A 19,214-nucleotide genomic window follows, 5' to 3' on the forward strand; every position below is an offset into this window, starting at 1 on the left:
AACAGTTTCCTGGCCTAGGAGAGGAGTTTAATTTGGGCTAGGTTAATGCAAATGCATTACAATAGCTTTGTGTTTCTCCCAAGCCTGAGGAGATGGTGTACATGTAGTCCCAGTGGAGCTGAGTCACCATTTCAGTCCCAAAAACTCTGTCCTTATAGTATGTGGCAGCATCATGTGTTTTCTCTGTGAAAATAAGGTATCTCTTTTTTCAGAGAAAAAGGAGTCAATATGATTTCAATGTGCAGAAAATGCATTTTTTATTTCATTTTGACACCCCCCCCCCCCCCCATTTTGTCACCACAGGACAAAGCTCCTGATGATGGCAGAAAACAGTGTGCAGCTATAAATATTAAAATTGAACAATTTATCACAACAAACAGTTTTGCTTCTCCATGGATTTTAAGGAAGCAGAATCTGATTTGACAGTAACTCCAGCTCTGTCATTCAAAGGTGCTTAGCCTTGACAATTTTGGTTGAGATTTTTATGGCGTGTGCTGGTCAGGCAAGTGGTGGTGCCTGGTCTTGGCTGAACTGAGAGTGATTTGAAATTGCTGTGAACAGAGCTTGTGCTTCACTGAGGATTCTGTTAACAAAAGGCTGTTAACATTGATCCAAATAAAGTAATAATATGACTGAACATGTTAGGGAGGTGGATCAATACAATAGTTTAAGATACAGTGTTAGCACTTGTTTCCCAAGAGACCATAGCACAAAGCAAGTACTAGGGCTGCTACACTGCTGAAAACATAATAATTTAATGTAAACTTGAAAGCAATTCAGAATGAAATTGAGAGAATATTGCTTTTGATTAAACCCTTCAATGCTCTTGTCCCCCTTTGTTAGCCAAACCCATGTACTCAATATACTCTCTTGTCTTCAACTCCAGCCTGAAGTTAAAATAGCCATTATCCTGTAATGGTTGCTTGGTGTAACAGTATCACAGGTGCTTACAAGAACACACAGTCCTGCTTAGATTAACCCTTGTGTCTGTGACCTGATGCAAAACCTTCTAAAGTCAAAGGAAGTTTTTGCACTGAGTTTAATGGCCTTCAGAAAAAGCCACATGAATATGCACTCAAGAATGGAGGGCAGAAGAATGACCCATAGAGAAAGAGCTTTATTGTTTGTTTTCCTTAATTTCTCGGTTCCTTCCATATAATAAATGCCACCTCATGTTCACTTCTGCTTAATTTTCACATCATAGGATAATTCAGGCTGCTAAGGACCTTAAATCTCTATCCCAACCTCCTTCTCAAAGTAGTTTGACAGATTGCTGAAAGTTCTATGCACTCAGATTTTGAAAATGTCCAAGACAGGAGGGAGACTGCACAACCCTTCTGAGTGATCTGTCCCACTGCTAGCCTATCCCCATGGGCAAAATCAGTCCTCATACTCAGTCTGAGCTTCTCTTGTTTCAGTGTGTGCCTCTTGTCTGCCACCTTCCCTCTGCACACCTCGGTGAAGATGCCAGCTCCACTGTGCTGCTGTGTCAGCTCCACTTGCTTTGCTGGCTCTGCCATCCCACCTGCAGGCTGACCAGGGCCAGGTCTGTCAGCACCTCCACACAGCCCAGGTGCTCTGGCCCCTGAGACTCTGGGCAGCTTCTGCAGAATCTGTCTCAGATGATTGATGTCTTTGGGGCACCCAAAACTGCACATAGTAATGTAGATGGGCTGGATGGGCTGTAATGAGTGCTGATTAGTGGTGGGTTCCCACATCCTTTGACAGACTCTTCAGACTTCCCAGGATCCTGCTGGCCCTTCCTGCTGTTGGGCATCCCACTAGCTAATGCCCTGGTTCCTGTCTGCCTACAAGCCCCATTCCCTTTTCAGAAGAGCTGCTCTCCAGCCTGGATTTCTTTCCTTCTTGATGGAAAGGAGGAAGGTCATTCTTTCCTCCTTGGTGTGAGACTTTGCATTTGTCCTTGCTAAGTTTTCTGTCAAACTTCCTGCTGGTCCAGCCCTCCAGCCTGCTGGGATGGCAGACCAGCCCTCAAGCATAGTGACTGGTCCTTCCCACATTTTGGTGTCCTTTGCAAATCTTATAACCAAGCACTATGTAACCTCTTCCAGATTGTTGATAGGATCAGAGAAAAGACAGCATTCTGAGGTGAGGTATCCCACTTATTACATCTTCCAGGCAGTGTATGACCCATTAGCCATTTAAATGGTAACAAGGTGGATTTGGCTGAAGACAAGAACAATAATTCCACTGTAATGATTCTACATGCTATAACATTTTAAAACATCATAAAGAAGGAGTAAGTGACAGCATCTTACACTTTGGCACAAAGTTTGCTGCACTGTTAACACTCATTGGTTCTCTAGTGAGTCAATGAAGACATTAATGATCAATAAATCACTTCTTTGAGATCTTTCAGCAGTAGCAAGGAATACAGGAAAATGGCTGTATTAAGCAAAATGACTCCCTTCAAGCCTCTGGTCAGTGAATGATGCTAATAAGCCTGCACGTAAAGATTTGTACAAAATCATCAGGCTTCATAAAGCCCAGCTTTATGAGTCATATCTAATCGCTGCTGAAAGAGAATCAGCTGAAGTAAAGCAGCTCATGACCCAGCACTTTAAACTACCTGACTCTCAATTTTTTTTTGTGCAGTGTGTTGTTCTTTCATCACTTGAACACTCAGAAAAAATGACATAAAGAAACAAATAGTTCAGTTGTCTGGAGGATGGATCAGTTCCACTGAAGGCCATATAACAGCCCCCAAAAATCAACAGAATTCAGTTACCTTAAGTGTAGCTCCAGCTGTGAGTAGAGGAAGTGAACAAATGCCCTTCTTGCCACAATTTCTGCATGGCAGTCGTTGACCGCAAGCCCTTGGTCATTTATGTATTCCCCATTTATACATTTGGTACCCGATGACAGCACAATAACCTGAGCTTGCCTGATGTCCAAACCTGTAGGAAGAAAAACAAAAGTGCTGTGAAATTGCTTGGGGTGAGTATGATACCATGATTGTTAAAGTCCTCACAGCACACACTTTGATGCGGCAGCCAGATAGCCCTAATGGGATGCTTGTTAAGGTGATGATATGGCCTTTGGAATATGCAGGAATCTCACATCTCTGTGTTATTAGGATAATAAGGTCTATATTTCAGTCTTGCTGCTAATTCCAAGATAAAAGCTCGCCATGAAGTTTACTTGTTAAATCAATAACTACATCATAGCAGAGCATATGCTGTAGGGAGGTAATAAAGATCTCCTGCAGTGCTGATAAATGGCCAGGTTTTTATGAGCTGTTGAAGACATTTTCTGGTGGGAGCACATACTCCCTGTAATGTTAGGTTTCATTGCTGTTGCATTTTAAGTAGTAAAAAAATGGAAGTAATGCTTCTGGGGCTGCTCTTTAAAAATCATGAAGAAAATACCCTAACAGATTTGACTTTCAGTCCAGTTTCCTTTTAGCATCTCCAAGAACAGCTGCATTTCTGTAGTGCTCTTTTCAGTGTGGTCTCAGGGACGGAGCATTCATCACTGAGATCAGCTTTGTTCACCTGTTGCCTCTCTACAAAATGGTGATGGCAATTGAAAGATGTTCCTTACTTGGTCCAGATAGATACTTTCTAGGAATAAATCCTATTTATTTGGAGACAGTTGCAAAATGCTTAGAGACTACAACAGGACCTGGGTTTCACTCTAAAAAATAGCTCATTTAGCCCCATGGACAATTTCAAAATAAAATTTAAAATAAACTGAGCCCAAAATGAAATGATCTCTTGAGAAACACGTCTGGACTCATCTCACTGAATGCCAAAGAACAAGGGAGCAGCTTTTGGGAAAAATAACTTTTTTGCCTGAGAGGTGCTTCCTCTAAAAGGGACAAAGTAGCCTCTGAGTGTGAGGCTGTGTTTGACACGATGGCTGTGTGTGGGCAAACACCTGCACAGGACAGCACAGCAGCTCAGACTGCTGGTGTTGGTGTGGCTGTGCCCAGGTAGAGTCACCTGAGATGCCCTTGATGTCGTGCCTAACATCTGGCTGCAGCCTGGGAAGCCCAGGAGGTTCTGCACACTCCCCATGCATCTCACACAGAAATCCATAAAGAGGCTCACTGAAAACACACACCCATGTTTAAGTAACTGAATTAAGACCTCAAAGTGTGACGAGTCAAATGAGGACAGGTCTGAGACTGCAAATACCCATAGGAGGAATGGAAACAATCTCCCCATGGGCCATGGTGATGCTGTTTCTATGGCATTACTTTAGCTTTAGAAAAGCTTTAGGAATAGTTTTATAAAGTTAGCAAAAATAATTTTTTTCTTCTTATGAGGTCTACTGAATAGCAGAAAAACTGCAGAGATTTTATTGGCTTGGCATGTCTGGGGCCATGTTCCCTTATAAAATCCATTGGTGTTAAATGACAAAAGAGTTGAATGGAGAAGGAAATAATATTTTAAACAGAAGGCTTGGTGCTGCCAATGATTTCCCAGTTAGTAAATACCATCAACAGCCCTTCATAATCTCCACCTAGCACTGGGACTAGTAGTGGATAACATGCTGTAGCACCGTTGCTATGCTTAATGAATACAATTGCAAATTATATCAAAATTATTTAATGCCTATATCAGTACAAAAGCTACATCAGTAATCCAAAAAGTTTAGTAGTAATGTGGCATTGCAGCATTGTGGCATTTGTAGGAGAGGGGTAAGTATTGTGAAAAATTCAGTTAATCCCATCTGAGCCCCTGGCTGTGAGAGTTTCATAAAGAAATTGTTACAGGTACTAGTGACAAAGTACACATCATTTTGTGCCTGTGGTGAGAGCTTAATCTCTATTTGTTACTATAGATGTGGCCCTAAAAAGTGTTTTGGAGTATTTTTTGGGGAGAAAAAAAAAGAGCTGGAAATCTGGAAAACCCAAGAAATGAAGATGGGAACACGTGGAAGAAATGGAGAGGAGAAAAAGCCTTTGTGTTTATTCCAGTTTTATTACTAAGTAAAAAGTTGAGGTGGGAAAATTACTCATTCCCTACAAAGAAATGTACTTGTAGTCTGTACATTAAAATTGCTTTGCTTTAGGGTCACTGCTTTTGTGAGAAAAATAATAGGTATCTTAGATTGTGACATGTCCATCTAGCTAACAGTGTCTTTCACATGGACTAACATCAAACATTTCATGGGCCACTGCCTGCCTATGAGGTGTTTGAGTCCCACTCAGCTTCTCAAAAAGCAGTGTATATTTTTCTCAACAGTATGTAGTATTTTCCTTGGTTGGAAGGCCCATGAAAAGAATCAGCTATTTTTCTGTTTTATTTTATTTATTTACTAGTGTAGATAGAGCCTAATTTACTTCAGCCCAGCAGGAGGACACCAAGAGGCAATTTCCTCCTACAGAAACCTGTGGGCTTCTCTATCTGCCCCTGAGGACCTCTGTCAATACTCCTTCTCAGGGCAGAGAGACCAACTGCTTCCTTCTCCTAACATTAGCAAGCCCCTGGTGTGCCTCCTCCTCTCTCCTTCACCTCATAGCCAAAGCACCAGGCTCTGAAAATACAGAGAAAAACCACCTGGGTGAGCCCTCCTGCTCTCTGGGATCTACACCTTCCTCACCCCCCGAGTCAGCCCAGTACACAGTGAGATGTCTTTTATTTCTTCAATCATTTTATTCACAAATAAACTTAACTCCTTTTCTCCTCTCAGATGAAGGTAAACTGATGAATGCATTCAGGATTTTCTGTAAGGTCTGGATTTATTCACAAATTAAACAGAAAGGCACCCAACACCTATCAGATGCAGCAATAACTTGAATCCCTCTGATGTTGTTTGCTATCACAATGTCCACCTGCACAGCAATAGCCAGTGTGCTTGGGGTGTTCATGTTTGGGTGAATTAACTCCATATTTTGGCTTCCAGTGGTATGGAGTCCCAGTGGGTACCACATGTGGACACAGCCTGGGGTGTTTGCCAGTCCTGGCAAGGTGCATGTGTTTGCAGAACATCACTTAGATGTTGCCTGGGGCTGGGAGGCAATGGCTTCCAAGAATTTGCAGAACCAGTCTGAGTGTTAAACATTAAAGATCTCCATGTATTTTCCATTTGCAGTGTCAGAAAATAATCCATGCTCCTCCATGCTCAGAAATACCCAAGAGTTATGTCTCGCTGCTGTGGCACTTGGAAACCCAGGTGTACATGACTTATGCATTAGCTCTGAAATATTTACACCTCACTGGGGAGCCAAATGGAGAAAGTGATCTGTGACCAATGTAGCACTGTTCAATGCTGCCTGTGAGGGCACCCAGCATGATGAGAAACACTTCCAACAACCTGACAGTTGTCCGCTGTGTTCAGGAGCTTACATGCTAACAGATTGTCCCCTTGCATGCCTTGGTTGGTACACACACAGAGCTGGAGGTTTATCCCCTGTGTAATGTTTGATATTATTGCCAGTGAACATGGGAGGAATTTTTCTCTGAGAACAAGACGTGATGCTCAGCTGATGAAGGCAGATTTTAGCATTGACTAATCACACTGGCATTTTAGGCAGCATTTTCAGCTCTGGAGCCTAGATATTTGCTTCAGTGATTCAGAATTAATAGGCACTTCTGTACATTTGTCTATTTTGCATTAAAACCAGTAATTACTAACTGTTGTTATTAATGTTTACTTCGTATTTTATTTTGCTTGCAGAATACTTCAAGTTTCTCAAGCAATTTCTATTTATGAAAGTCGAGCTCCCTCATAAGCATTGATTAATTTAACCTCAGACATGCAGCAGATCCAGACTGTGCACATCCTCCAGCCATGCCTAGGAAAGCTGTGGCTTTGTGAGTGGCAGAATCCTGCATCAACAGTAACTGGCACCCCCAGCCTTACGGCACCTGCCCTGCTCGGGGCTGTACAGAGGGTTTGATCCAGGACAAAGACTGCTCCCCACAAGACTCATGTTCTTACTGAGGGGAGTCAATCTCAGGTGAAAGATCCAGGGATGTAACTGCATGCAGGTCATTTGACAAACAAGGAGAAATGGGCTTCATTATTATGACCTTAACTCTTGACCCACTGATTGTCAGAGTTCATGAGGCATTTCCTACCCTCGCTGCCTTCTGCAGAGTAACGTTTGAAGAGACATTAGGTTAAAAGTAACTAGTGAACAATTTATAACAGGCACCTGCATTAGGTTTCTATTATTTGCCTAAAGACTTCTAATAGTTTTCAATTTGAAAAGGAAATGGAGCAGGGGAAAGGAAATTGGGAAGCTGTGTCAGCATAGTGGCTGGGTCCTGGCTGACACCTTGTTGTTGAGAACAGCTGAGAGAGCAGGGAGGAAATTCACTACATTTTATCTTGACAAATTCTGTCAATTAATTAGTTGCGTTATAAAACAGAAATGTACACATAAATGACACATTGCCTTTGACCACATATCCAGTCTAATGATCCAGTGAGGTAATAATCCTTTCTGGAGCTCTGCTTGAAGCCTGAGCCCACCCTGAGTCTAGAGGCAGGAACTCCTCTCACAGCCAGGCAGGGGGAACCTCGAATCCCTGATGTTCATTTTTTGTCTGTCAGTGATTGTGCAGACTTTCATGTCACAGCTGAGCTGTTGAAAAGAAACTGGGTTTTGTTATAAGTCATTTCCAGTTTGCTGACACCAGAATGGAGATTCATTTCAGCTGTTCTGGATAACTAGAGTTTAGATGTCCACAGCTGAGCTAATTGCTGTAGACTCTCTTTATAGTCAAAGGAGAGGAATTTTCCTAGGAGGTCATTCATCTGGCCTAGTTTAGATATTTGCTTTTTGATAGTTGGCATTACATCTCAGTATTGCCAGCTTCTCTTCATGAACTCTGAACACCTATAGGCAGCCAGAAGAATAAACCTTTTTGTGCTGTGGAGAGATGCTCTTAGTAAAATTTCTCTCCCAAGCAGCAAAATACAGATCAAAATTCCCCAGATAATAAGAGGGCAAGCAGAACAAATATTTCCTTTAAAATTTTTCCCCTTATGTTTAAACTTCGTGACATTCTTTTTTTTTCAGCTTTTTTCCCCCCACAACAATTAAGGATAATGGTATCAATGTCAGTATATTCAAGTATGCTCATTTTGCCTTGAGCTGAACTATTACACACAGAAAGAAAACAGGGCTGTCTTCCCTGTGTGACCTCCCAAAACACCAGACCTGCAGAAACAGAGCTTGTTACAGAAATGGTTCAGAAAGTTGTTGACAGAAGAGTGTAAGCAAGCAAAAATATGAAGGTTTGCTCAGCAGACAAGCTGGATGTGGAGAACTGGCTGACATCTTATGGACTGTGGCTGAGAGCTGAGTGTTTAAGACAGTTGTGGCCATAAACACAAAATGCCTACACTCTGCTTGGAGACACAGCTCTACCAATAAAACAAGTGAGTTTTGGCTAGTCTAGACAATGCTTCCACTGATTTTAAAAGAGTTATTTTTCACATGGGCTGTGATCATTAGGACCTTCCATAAGAATGAATTTGCAGCCTTGCATATTTTTGTGTTGGAAAAAGAAAATCAGAACCTGAGGAAATCACAGGAGGTGTAGACTGGTACCTGCAATCAGCAAATCACACGGGCTGTACATCAGAGAGCTGAGAAATTCAGTGAGCCCAACTCTCACAGAACAGGATGGAGTTTACAACTGCTAATGCCAGGATACAACTGGGATCACACTTTGGTTTCTCAGCAGCTGGCACAACACACAGAGAAGCACCAGTCAGTATGTAAGTGACTATTGCACTGCATGTTTTAGACCCTGCTAGTGGTAGTGAAATCCATCTTCTTTTTCAGCTTGACACCGTGAAGACAGCTCACTGCTCGAAATATATTCATTTTAAATTAGAAAAAAAAAAAAATCAGAAAAATCAGGTTTGATTAATTAAGAAAACCCACACTTCTTTTATTGGGTGGGAGACAACTTACACAAAATGCAATGCAGTAAAAAGGAAAGCCAGAAATAATGATAGTGTAACATCAGCCCTCCTGAATAATTCATGGGATACAATTTCATGTTATTTTAAATGGTGCTGCTTCTCTCTCTGATAAGCAATAATTTTATGCTCTTTCTTTACCTTTTTCAACAAATCAGTCAAAAGGATTGTCTATTGTTATCTGAAAAAAGTGTATTTGGAATAATTTTCAAGGCAGCTTAATTGAGCTCTGATCACAGAGGAGGGTATTTTTTTTTTTTTAATACCCTCTACTCACAGCTGAATAAGTTCAGGTTTCCATTTCAGGTTTGTTTAGGGAAGGAAAATTTCTGATGTTACATAGCACTGACAAGTCCTGCATTATTTTCTCTTATCTTCTTCCCTGGCAGCCCTATCACATTCTTAGAATGGCTTTAATATTGTAATAAGAGATAGTCAAGACATGAAAGGGCAGTGATGCTGGAAAAGCTGTCTGCAGGGGTGTGCTGTGGGCACAGTCCTGCACCCCACTGTCCCAAGGCAGATCTTGAACCTCTGCAGAGCCCTGTGGGCACTGAGCTGCCAGGCTGCTGCCTGCCACCGCAGGAATGGGCAATGTCCCACAGAAAATACTGCCAAAGAGGCAAAGAGCTCTTCACTCCATCTTCTCCCTCAATAAAACCCAGGAAAAGGACATATTTATCTGGAAATGGAAACCAGTGCCCCTGTATGTTAGTGCTTACATGAGAGATAGGTCTATGGTTAGAGGTGAGGGATGTGTTTACCCAGGTCCATCAGTGCATTTTCCCCACAGCTTGGTGATGTTCCTACAACCCCCTCTATTCTGAGGCTTCAAGAGGAGTGAAATCAGGATGTATGTGCAAGGAGGGAGCTGAGGATTGAGGGGCTGGTGTGTGGCACAGTGTGCCTTGCTCTTCAGTTTTGATGTAGGATTTGCATTCCTGACACAGAGAGCTCTGCTGTCCCCAGCTCTGCATGGGGAGCAAAACCACAGTCATGACTAAAATAAAAAATTTAAAAAAAAGTGTAGCCATAAGAGAAGAACTGTGTAGAGCAGGGATGATTAATAGTATGCATATATCAATGCACAGGATGCATTTATCTGCCAGCCATAAAGACTGCTGCAGCTCATTTTTTTCTCTCCATTTTCTATTGTACCTGTGGTAGTGATTTTGGTAACTCCAGTGACAAACAGGAAGATGTGACTTCAGTGAGCACTGTGGCTGTAACCCCTAGCTCACACTGGATGTCCCAAAGAACACCTCTGAGGTGGATGGGAGCAGCTGATGTGAAGTAGCTGACTAAAATAAGGGAAGAAAGAAGCATATTGAGGGCTCAGGAAATGGAATTGCAAAGTCTGAACAAAAGGCAGATACACAGCTGGCAAATAATAGGAACAAAGAAGTGGCTAGCAGTGAGGTTACAGATATTTAGGGGTATAAAGGGAACAGTCTTTGAAGCACTGGACTTGCACAGGGATTTCCTTTCCTTACATCAAAATGAGGGTTATGTGTAACTGAATATATTGTATTTCTGTGGAAAGAAAGGGTGTAGAGGGGGCCTCTGAGAGCCTCATATTTTCTTCCCTTATTAATGTGTTAAGGAGTCATCCTTCTGACTGTGCTGCCTAGGGCAGGCTATTCTTTGCAGAGCTCTTCATCTTCATCCGGGAAGGAGCAGGGACAGAGTCACAGTCCTCTCTGCCCTGATCTCTGAGCCCTCTGTGCTGAAAACAAGAACCAGGGTGTTGTCTGACAGTGGCCATGGCTCTCCTCTCACAGTCAGCCATAGGAAATTCTGCCCAAACCCACGGGGATGGGGAGGGGTCGGTGAGTGCACTTGTAAATAAGTTCCAAATTCAGTTCCTCTGAAACAAAAATCCCTTTCTGTCACAAGCCCGTTTTGTACTGTTTGATCACACCATGGGATGCCTGAGAAAGGATTCTTGTGCTAATCCATTTTGCAAGATTTTTTTTTGGGTAGGCCTTTCCTTAAAAGTCACTCTAAAGGTGGATTTCCAGTGTGGAAAAGAAGGGTGAGGAAGTTGCCCAAGTGGAAGGGAATCAGAAAACAAAGACAAGGCTGCTGGGGGCTGCAGAGAAGAGTGACCCAGCAGGAGAGAGTACAAAAATTGGATATGCAAACTATGAACATTGGTGTGCGTGTTTCTGAGCATCTGAAAGGTACAAACCCCAAGGAGAGAAGTGGGCCCTAAATTTAGAGCAGCAGAACTGAGGTCCTGAGATGACATCAAAGAAAATAAAAGTCAGGCTGAATAACTGGTGAAAATTATTAACAATGAGATCCATTAGGCTAGATTGGTCTCCCAAGGTACTCTTGAAAGCCCCATTGTTAATTGATTAATTTAAATCTAGACTGGAAAGAGCACTGGGGAACAATCTTATGCTTGCAGGGAAATAGACTGGATGACTTAGTGGTCTCTCCCAGTTCTAATTTCTATGGTCCATTTCTCCCCTCCCCTCAGTGGACCAAAAGGATGAAATCCCATCAGCTTTGCTTCTGAGGAGTGTGGAAGGAGACAGTGCTGTGTTTGTGAGCACCAGTGCCCTTTACCTTCCCTTCCTTTCCTCAGTGTGGGCTTTGGAAATCCTGAGAGGGAGGAGTGTCAGCCAGCCCAGGCCCCTGCATGCTTCACCCCCTTACCATATTCTTGAGGATTTAAAAAAAAAATCTAAATTCGTAGGGGCAGTATCAAAGTTTTTTTGAGGGTTTTTTCCTTTCATGTGAATTTGAATACTCTCGTCAAGAAGAGAGCTTGCACATAATTCTTAATTTTAAAGCAGGACTGAATTGCACTTTCCTGTCATGTCCTGACTGCAGATATCTGTGTTTCTCTAATAAATGTTGTGTCATTGATATCCGAGAATTAAGAAAATTGACAGTTTTAGATGTAGTAAGATTCAATATTACAGTGAGAAAGAATGAAATCCTGAATATGAATTTTGGCAGTAAAGCACAGGAGGAACTTAATTTTATGTGTTTTTTTTTTAATTGTATTTTTTTTTAATATTCTTTGGTGTGCTTGAGTCTAAAAACATTTCCTATGTGTTTTACTAAGTTGGTAAAGTGAAAGCAATGGTTTCCAAGCCTTTATTCACCAAAGAAATTTCTTTTTTTAGGGTGAGATGCACTCCTGGTATTGACATTGGGACAGCTTCCAGTTTGCCTTATCACAGAGCAGAATGAAAGTCTGACCTTGCCAACTCTTTGCTTGACACACTTAGGAAACAGAAGTGCCTATTTTTAATTTCCATGTTTTATGCTAATTATTACACCCATCCTTGTGCCCAATGCAATTATATGTGACACAGAGCCAAGGCCTTGTCTGCATCCAGGTTTTGAGAGGTGTTTCAATCAGAAAAATACTTGGAACAGCAGGAATGGAAAACTAAATCCAGAGCCAGTAAATGTTCAAAGAGGTAAAAAGGCTCAGTGTCTGAGAAGAGATGGGAACCAGAGTAACCTGTGGGCACAGTGGGGAGCTGAAGCTGCCCAGAGGTCAGCAGTGCAATGTGCTGGAGACACCTACAGCTGCTTCAGCTGGAGAGAAATGAGGAACTCAGCTCCCTTCCCATTTTCCTGTGGAAGTGCCTAAAACTGCTGATATGAGAGGGGTGTTTTGTCCTGTTCCTTCTGAACCTGTGCCACCAAACAGCTAAGAGGATGGAATTAGGTTAGACAGCAACAGCAATGAGAGGCTCTGTGTGTGCATGTTGGGGTGCTCATCTCCAAAAGTGAAGCTCTGGTTCTGTACTTACTCCCAGCTGGCACCTGCATTTCTCCCTGTTTTTTTTTATGCAAAACATATAACCTGGCCTGGAGAGTTATCCCTGAAGCTGTTTTTTTCCTACTCTGTTGAAGGCTGCAAGATTGTGTCCCATCTCATATTTTCCATTTCTGTCTTCAACTACTTTCTGTTCCTTTGCCCTTGTTTGGCAGAAATGATGAAGAAACACTCAAAGTTGCTCTTCTAGGGGGAGTCCTCACAATGCCTAAACCCACATCTTAATAGAAGTGATGGCTCTGGTGGGGCCAGAGCTTTAACTACAAAACCTCAAAAGTTCTCTGAGCTGGAATTTGGAAACCTAAGTCTCTTGAGCTGCAGGAATATGAGATTATGCCCATTATAGGTGCACATTAAAAAATCCAGGAATAGAGTTGCAGCTGTAGAAAAGGGATGGTCTTATAGGGTTCAAAACTATACAGAGAGAATCTGAAGATTAATGGTTTAGGGTTTATAAGCAGAGGAAACGAGATTTCTGAGAAAGAGTGACATATATGGTTCTAACTACATATCTATTTACCTATTTTAACTTATTTTGAGAAAAACTGTAATCTGCTGGTGAAGTGTCAACCTTGGCATATGTAAGAAATCAGTAATGTTTACAAGAATGTCAAATGATTTGTGCCATGTTCTTGAGAGCATCAGACAGCAGTAGGTGAAGAGACCTGAGATCTTCAAAGGGATGTCAGCAGTTTGGGCACTCAGTTTTGAATTCAGAAGTTTAGACTCTCATGGAAACACTGATTCTCACTGGGACCAGGCTTTTCGCATCCATCTAACTATGCAAACAGGATCTGGGAGCCCAGATTCCTCCTGTGCCTCTCTTCCTGAAGGAATCTGCTCTGGACACTAATGTGTAAATCATTCACATTTTCTCTGACTGGTTTGGCTACTCGAGTGCAGCATGGGATAGAGCAGATTGGTACTCAACACACGGCCTGGATGTTCTACTGTATTCTACTGCTTTGCAACTTTCCTACTCATACTGAGGATTAGAAATCCATTGGACAGCAGTATTTCTGATTGTACTTAAAAACCAGGCTTTGTGAATCTTAATGTGACTGGAAAGATCCATGGAGACATATTGTCAACTTTACTTTTTTCTGTTATTCCACTTAGCAATGATTAAGATCCATTCCATGAGATATGGATGATAATTTCCCATCTTTTATCACAGCATGAAATTTCTATTTAGGGCTCTTTTGTCCAGTTCATCTTTATTTCACACAAGATAACTGAGAAGACCTCCTAATTTGCTTTTAACATCAAAATGATTGTCAGCCTTAAAAAAAAAATATATATCTAGAAGAGAGAAAATTGAAGCGAGGAATCAACCCATAATCTTTTTCTATGAATGTTACACTGCTGTGAAAAGGACTGAACTTTCTTAATGCTTCATTTTTAACAGAAAGCATGACAAAAAGTTCCTATCAGTATTTAAACTCCTAAGATTTGTCAAACACAAATGGGAAAATTGTGTTTAAATAGCAGCTTCATTTTGTCCCTAATGATTATGGCAGGGTTTTTTTCGCAAAGAGGACCTCAGCAATAATAGATCATCTCTTTTAGTGACAGGAATTCTTTACTGTGCCTGGTGATTTCAGGTAGAGCAAAAGCCAAACTCTCTCTGTGATGCCAATAAACAATGTGAATGCCACCAGTCTCCAGGTCACAGTACTCAGTGTGAGGCTCACACCTCCCCCCCTGCTCTGCCCTGCCCTGGTACTTCCTACCTCCCAGCTCTGGGGAACAGGCAGCCCTGCCACGCTGTCCCCTCAATGCTCTGTGTGCTGGTGAAGACAGCTGCCCTGCCTGGTGACCCATGGTGGGACCACAGGGGCTCCTCCTGTCACCCCACAATCTGTGACCCTGGGCATTGGGCTCAGAGGTATGTGAGAGTGCTCTGGTTTTGCATTTGTTGCCCTGTCAATAGTAGCTTGCTTGCCCTTCATTTTTTCAAATGTGTCAACTGACATAACAATAACAACAATATTGAAAAATGCTTCTCTCTGAAAACTTTTCAATAGAAAGATACAGCAGAGCAGTGAGTCAAAATAAGATGTCCAAATAGTGCCTGAGAGACAGAAGGGTGGGGAGCTGGTGGGTCATCTTTCCCTGACAACCAGAAACATCAAGAAACAGCTGCTATTGAAATGAAATATTGGTTGATCCTGGCCAAGAGCCAAACACCCACACAGCCTCTTGCTCATTCCACTCTCCTGTGGGACTGGGAAGAAACAGAAGGAAGGCAAGACAAATGCATTGATATAATGAGTTCATGGTTGCTTGGCAAGACAAATGCCATGAACCCAATTATCTCTCCCTTCCCCTCTCTCCAGATTTTTACTGCTGAGCACAGTGTCCTATGGCAAGAAATACTCCCTTCATCAGCTGAGGACACCTGTCCTGGCTCTGTCCCCTCTCAGCCTCTTGCTCACCTCCAGATCACTTACTGGGGATAGGGGTAGTAGAGAGAGATAGTCTTGGCACTTTGCAAGCACATAGCCAAAACGTTGTGTTATCAATAGTGTTTTAGCCACTAATGCAAAACATGATGAGGGAAGATAACTCCTTGCATCACATGATACAAGTTCTGAGCTGATGCCTTGTGTTTGACATGGTGTCATCCAGAATGTCTTTTCCACAGGTGAGCTGATGTTCTTATTTTACCATGTGTGAATTCATCATATATTCAGAAGAAATCAATGGATGTGATGTGGAGAGTCAATGTGCAGTAAAGCATAGGTCCTCATATAAATATTATGCTACAATATTAAGTATACTTATTGTTCTACTTGAAGATAGTCTTGGATTATAGCTTGCTGCATGAGGAAGACCTGAATGCACTCACTTGTTAAACGATTTTTCTTAGAACCTATCAAAAAATTTTTGAGAGAACAATCTTCTCTGAGTGTGTTTCAACAAAATTAGAATATGTTACAGGAGTGGCAGATTTCAAATACATTATAGCATTTAAATAACTATTAAATAATTGACTTAAACTCTTCAATCTTTTGAAACATTTAGTTCAAGATCAGTTATGTGAGTTTTTAAGTTATTATTATATTCAATTATTGTATTACACCAGATAACATCACATCAGCTGGTATCTAGTGTGGTAAATTGCTTCTGCCTAGGCCAGTATTTTTAAGATTATCTTGATGTCTGCTAAACTACAAAACTTACTTTCACAAAAAAGCATGGAGATTTTAATTGTCATCACAATTCAGAGCAAAGCATTTCTAACTGCTTTGGACTGACTGTTTCACTGACTAGCAATTTATTACTGTAGAACATTCTCAGTCCGTCAATAACACAATTTTCCACATTTTTTTTCTTTTTTTACACACTGGAATTTGCCCCGGGTGCTACAGCATAAGTCAATTACAGTGGCCAAATGTAATTCTCTTTGGTTTCCCTGGGAAATTGAAATGACAGAAAAAATGTCAGAGTTCAGAAAGAGAAAACCAATCTAGCACACTTTTTTTTTTGTCTGTAGAGATCTTGCATTATCTTACCAGCAGTTATCACAGAATCCCATTGTGCTTTTTACCAGCTTTGCCTGGAAACTGTACAAGCACAGATAAATCTGCTTCTAGTCAGGATGACAGTAAATTGAAATGAAGGTAAAAACAAATCAGTTTTTGTCATTTATGGTACCAAATGCAACAAGACATTTCCAGATTTGTTTTTTTTTATGTCATTAGTAAATTGTTTGCAGAGATCTAAGACAGCTTCTGCCAATTTTTTTTTTTTTTTTTTTTAAAGCACAGGGAATTGGTACTCATTTGAGTGCTTGATGTGGAAAACCTGCTTATGCCATCTTTGAAAAGTGTGTGTTGAGGTCCTTGCTACTTCTGGGAATGATGGTGAAGAAGAGACCACAAATCTACAACTTTAGTGCAGAAAATAATGACACAAATGACAGATGATTCATCTTGCCTTGGTTGGCTGAGATTCTTGCGCTGGAAAGAACTCAAATCTTCCTGGAGAATAGACTAAGATAAGGCTGTTTCTAGATTTTCATCTTCTGTAAATCACCTTATATCTACAAGTTTCTTTTCTGGGTTCCACAAAACCAGTGAGATATTGACAAATTGGATGGCTGACAGATTGAACAAATTTATGAGAGGGAATTCAGAATTGAAAAACAAGCCTTGAGGGAAATAGTTTGTGAACATATGTAAAATTATACTTTGTCCTAATGCTGACTAAGATGAAATATGAAACACAAATTTGTAAAATCACACTGAGGGTATGGGACCCACCAAAAGAAACAGTATAAGGTCACTTTTAGCCCTTTCCTAAAGAAGAGGCATAGACAGCCCCAACTGCCCAGAAAGACTAAGAAAGCCTGGGAGTGCCCTTTTCTTCCCCTAGCACTGCATGCACTCAGCAGCTATAACTTTGGGAATTATGACTCCTTCCAGTCACAGTTCTTCTCATATATTGTGGGTCTTTAACATGCTGCTTTGGACATGTAGAAATAAGGCTGCAGTGGCTCAATCATGCTTTATAAGGCTGGTCTAGACTTGGGCTAAAAAATGTATGAGTAGCTCCTTGGCAAAGTAAAATGGGATGAAATTCCTACAAGCATTTCTTACAATTCTTACACTGAGTAAGTGTAACCTCCCCTGTGCTCTCCCCCTACATGTGGTTAAAGCAACAGTTCTTGGCTCTTGTAGCTTAGTTTCTTCTAAAAAGTATATTTAAACGTTCTTCCTTGTGCTTCTGCTTGGGAAGCGCTCATCTAAATAAACTATAGCACTTTGTTTAAATCTGATGAGAGCCACAGTCAAGGAATCTGACAATGACAAGGCAGCTGGTATGCTGGGTCTAGTGTGCATCTTTCACATCCCAAAGTCAATCACACTTCCTTTTTATTTTCCTTCATACTGAATATGGTTACTTATTCTTTTCACATCAGAAAGGAGATGCTCAGCACAGAAATCTTATCTGCATTTAGGCTCTGTGGTTGGAAAAGATCCATCAGAAAATCCTATCTCCATCCTTCTGTCTTGCAATATTCACAACTGTCCCTGCTGAATCTAGCTAATGTAATTGTTGAAAGGAAGGAGTGAGACAAGCCTGGATGAATTATATATGCCTTTCCCCTCTGAGCTTATCTTCTCAGTTCTGTACTGGACCCACTGCTCCATGTGTCAGAGAGAGAATGAAGTTTATGGAAGCATCTCCACTGCTGACATCCTCATAAATACTGAGGGGCCCCACCTGAGGGGTGCTTGCAGAGAAGGACCATCTATGCAACTGTTTCATCAAAGCACTGAAGATTTCCACACAGTATGTGTCAATCAGCCAGGTTTTAACAGGAGTGAATACCAAATTTTGGCCCTGCTGGTAAGTGTAAGTATTTCTCAAGGCTAGAGAAGAGCAGAACTAAACTTACAAATATTCTGGGTTTGGTTTTTTTTGACTGGAAAGCACATTTGCTTCTGTTGCCAGTCTAAAACAAAGTTTATGTTGTATTACAAGAACTTGGTGTATTCAGACCTAAGAAAGTAGTTAATAAATAATACTACTTTTATTGATAACTCTCTCCCCCATCTGTAAGGAAATGAAAAATCAGAGAGGGCTGCATTTTGTCCTGTAAACAAAATATTTATGAATAAATCTTCAACTCTGTTGCCAATATTTTTTGTGTGAACTTACTTGAGGTGTAAATATTTAATGCTTCTTTTCACTGCATTACTATTCATTTTTCTGTGTGGGAGTAAAGTCATCCTTCAGTATTGTGAACCAGGTAAATAATGTATTACTTAGTCATGAAAAATGCCAGAGGAAAATAAATGAGAGAATATCTTACCTTTGGTCATCACAATGCCTGCAAGAGTTTTGTGGCGTGCATGCATGGAAGTGAAATTGTCTGTCAGCTCCTGGAACTTCTGTGCAACCATTTGGTATACAGAGTCAGCAAAATCCTGAAAGAGACAGTCAGAAAGAATTGTTTCACTTCTTTGACTGAGGAACCTGGGCATTTCTGCAGATTAGTCACCTGATGTCAGCTGCTGAGTGGTCCAGTTTAGAATTAAACACCACCTATTTGAGCAACAACAAAATGAGTATCCCTCCTTCATCTTCCTACATTATCCTCACAAATGGCAAAATTAACTGTATGAAAGCCAAGAGACCCATATTGACTAGGACTGGGGTTAAAGGGAGAAGATTTAGAGGTTGAGCCTTTTTCCAGTCTCTTAAGACATTGGTTTATCACCAGTTCACAGGAACTTGAAGCACTTTCTTATAGTAAGATAAACAGGTGGACCTGCGTCCTACAAAACCACTTATTTCTGTGAGCCCACTGAAAATTTCCATTAGCCTACTGAAGACTGAGAGCTGAGTTGAGGCCTGGTTTATCAATAAATCTACCTATTTCTGCATTCAAAGTGAGTTTTTAATGACTCACAGCTATTAAGGCAAAGCAATCAGCTCAGGAATCTGCCAGAGGGGCACCATGATCTGTCCTGCTTCTATCTTGGCA

General features: G+C 41.2%; 1 protein-coding gene across 1 annotated transcript in view; it reads right to left on the reverse strand.

Moving 5' to 3' along the window:
• Positions 1-19,214, reverse strand: part of ADARB2 (adenosine deaminase RNA specific B2 (inactive)) — a 307,953-nt gene that overhangs the window by 41,149 nt on the left and 247,590 nt on the right. The window contains exons 4-5 of the mRNA XM_059840017.1: positions 18,540-18,654; positions 2,750-2,918 (exon numbers count right to left, since the gene is read on the reverse strand). Coding sequence (XP_059696000.1) covers positions 2,750-2,918; positions 18,540-18,654 — 284 coding nt within the window. The remainder of the gene's footprint in view (positions 1-2,749; positions 2,919-18,539; positions 18,655-19,214) is intronic.

Source organism: Haemorhous mexicanus, chromosome 1, assembly GCF_027477595.1.
Source record: "Haemorhous mexicanus isolate bHaeMex1 chromosome 1, bHaeMex1.pri, whole genome shotgun sequence".
Taxonomy (NCBI): domain Eukaryota; kingdom Metazoa; phylum Chordata; class Aves; order Passeriformes; family Fringillidae; genus Haemorhous; species Haemorhous mexicanus.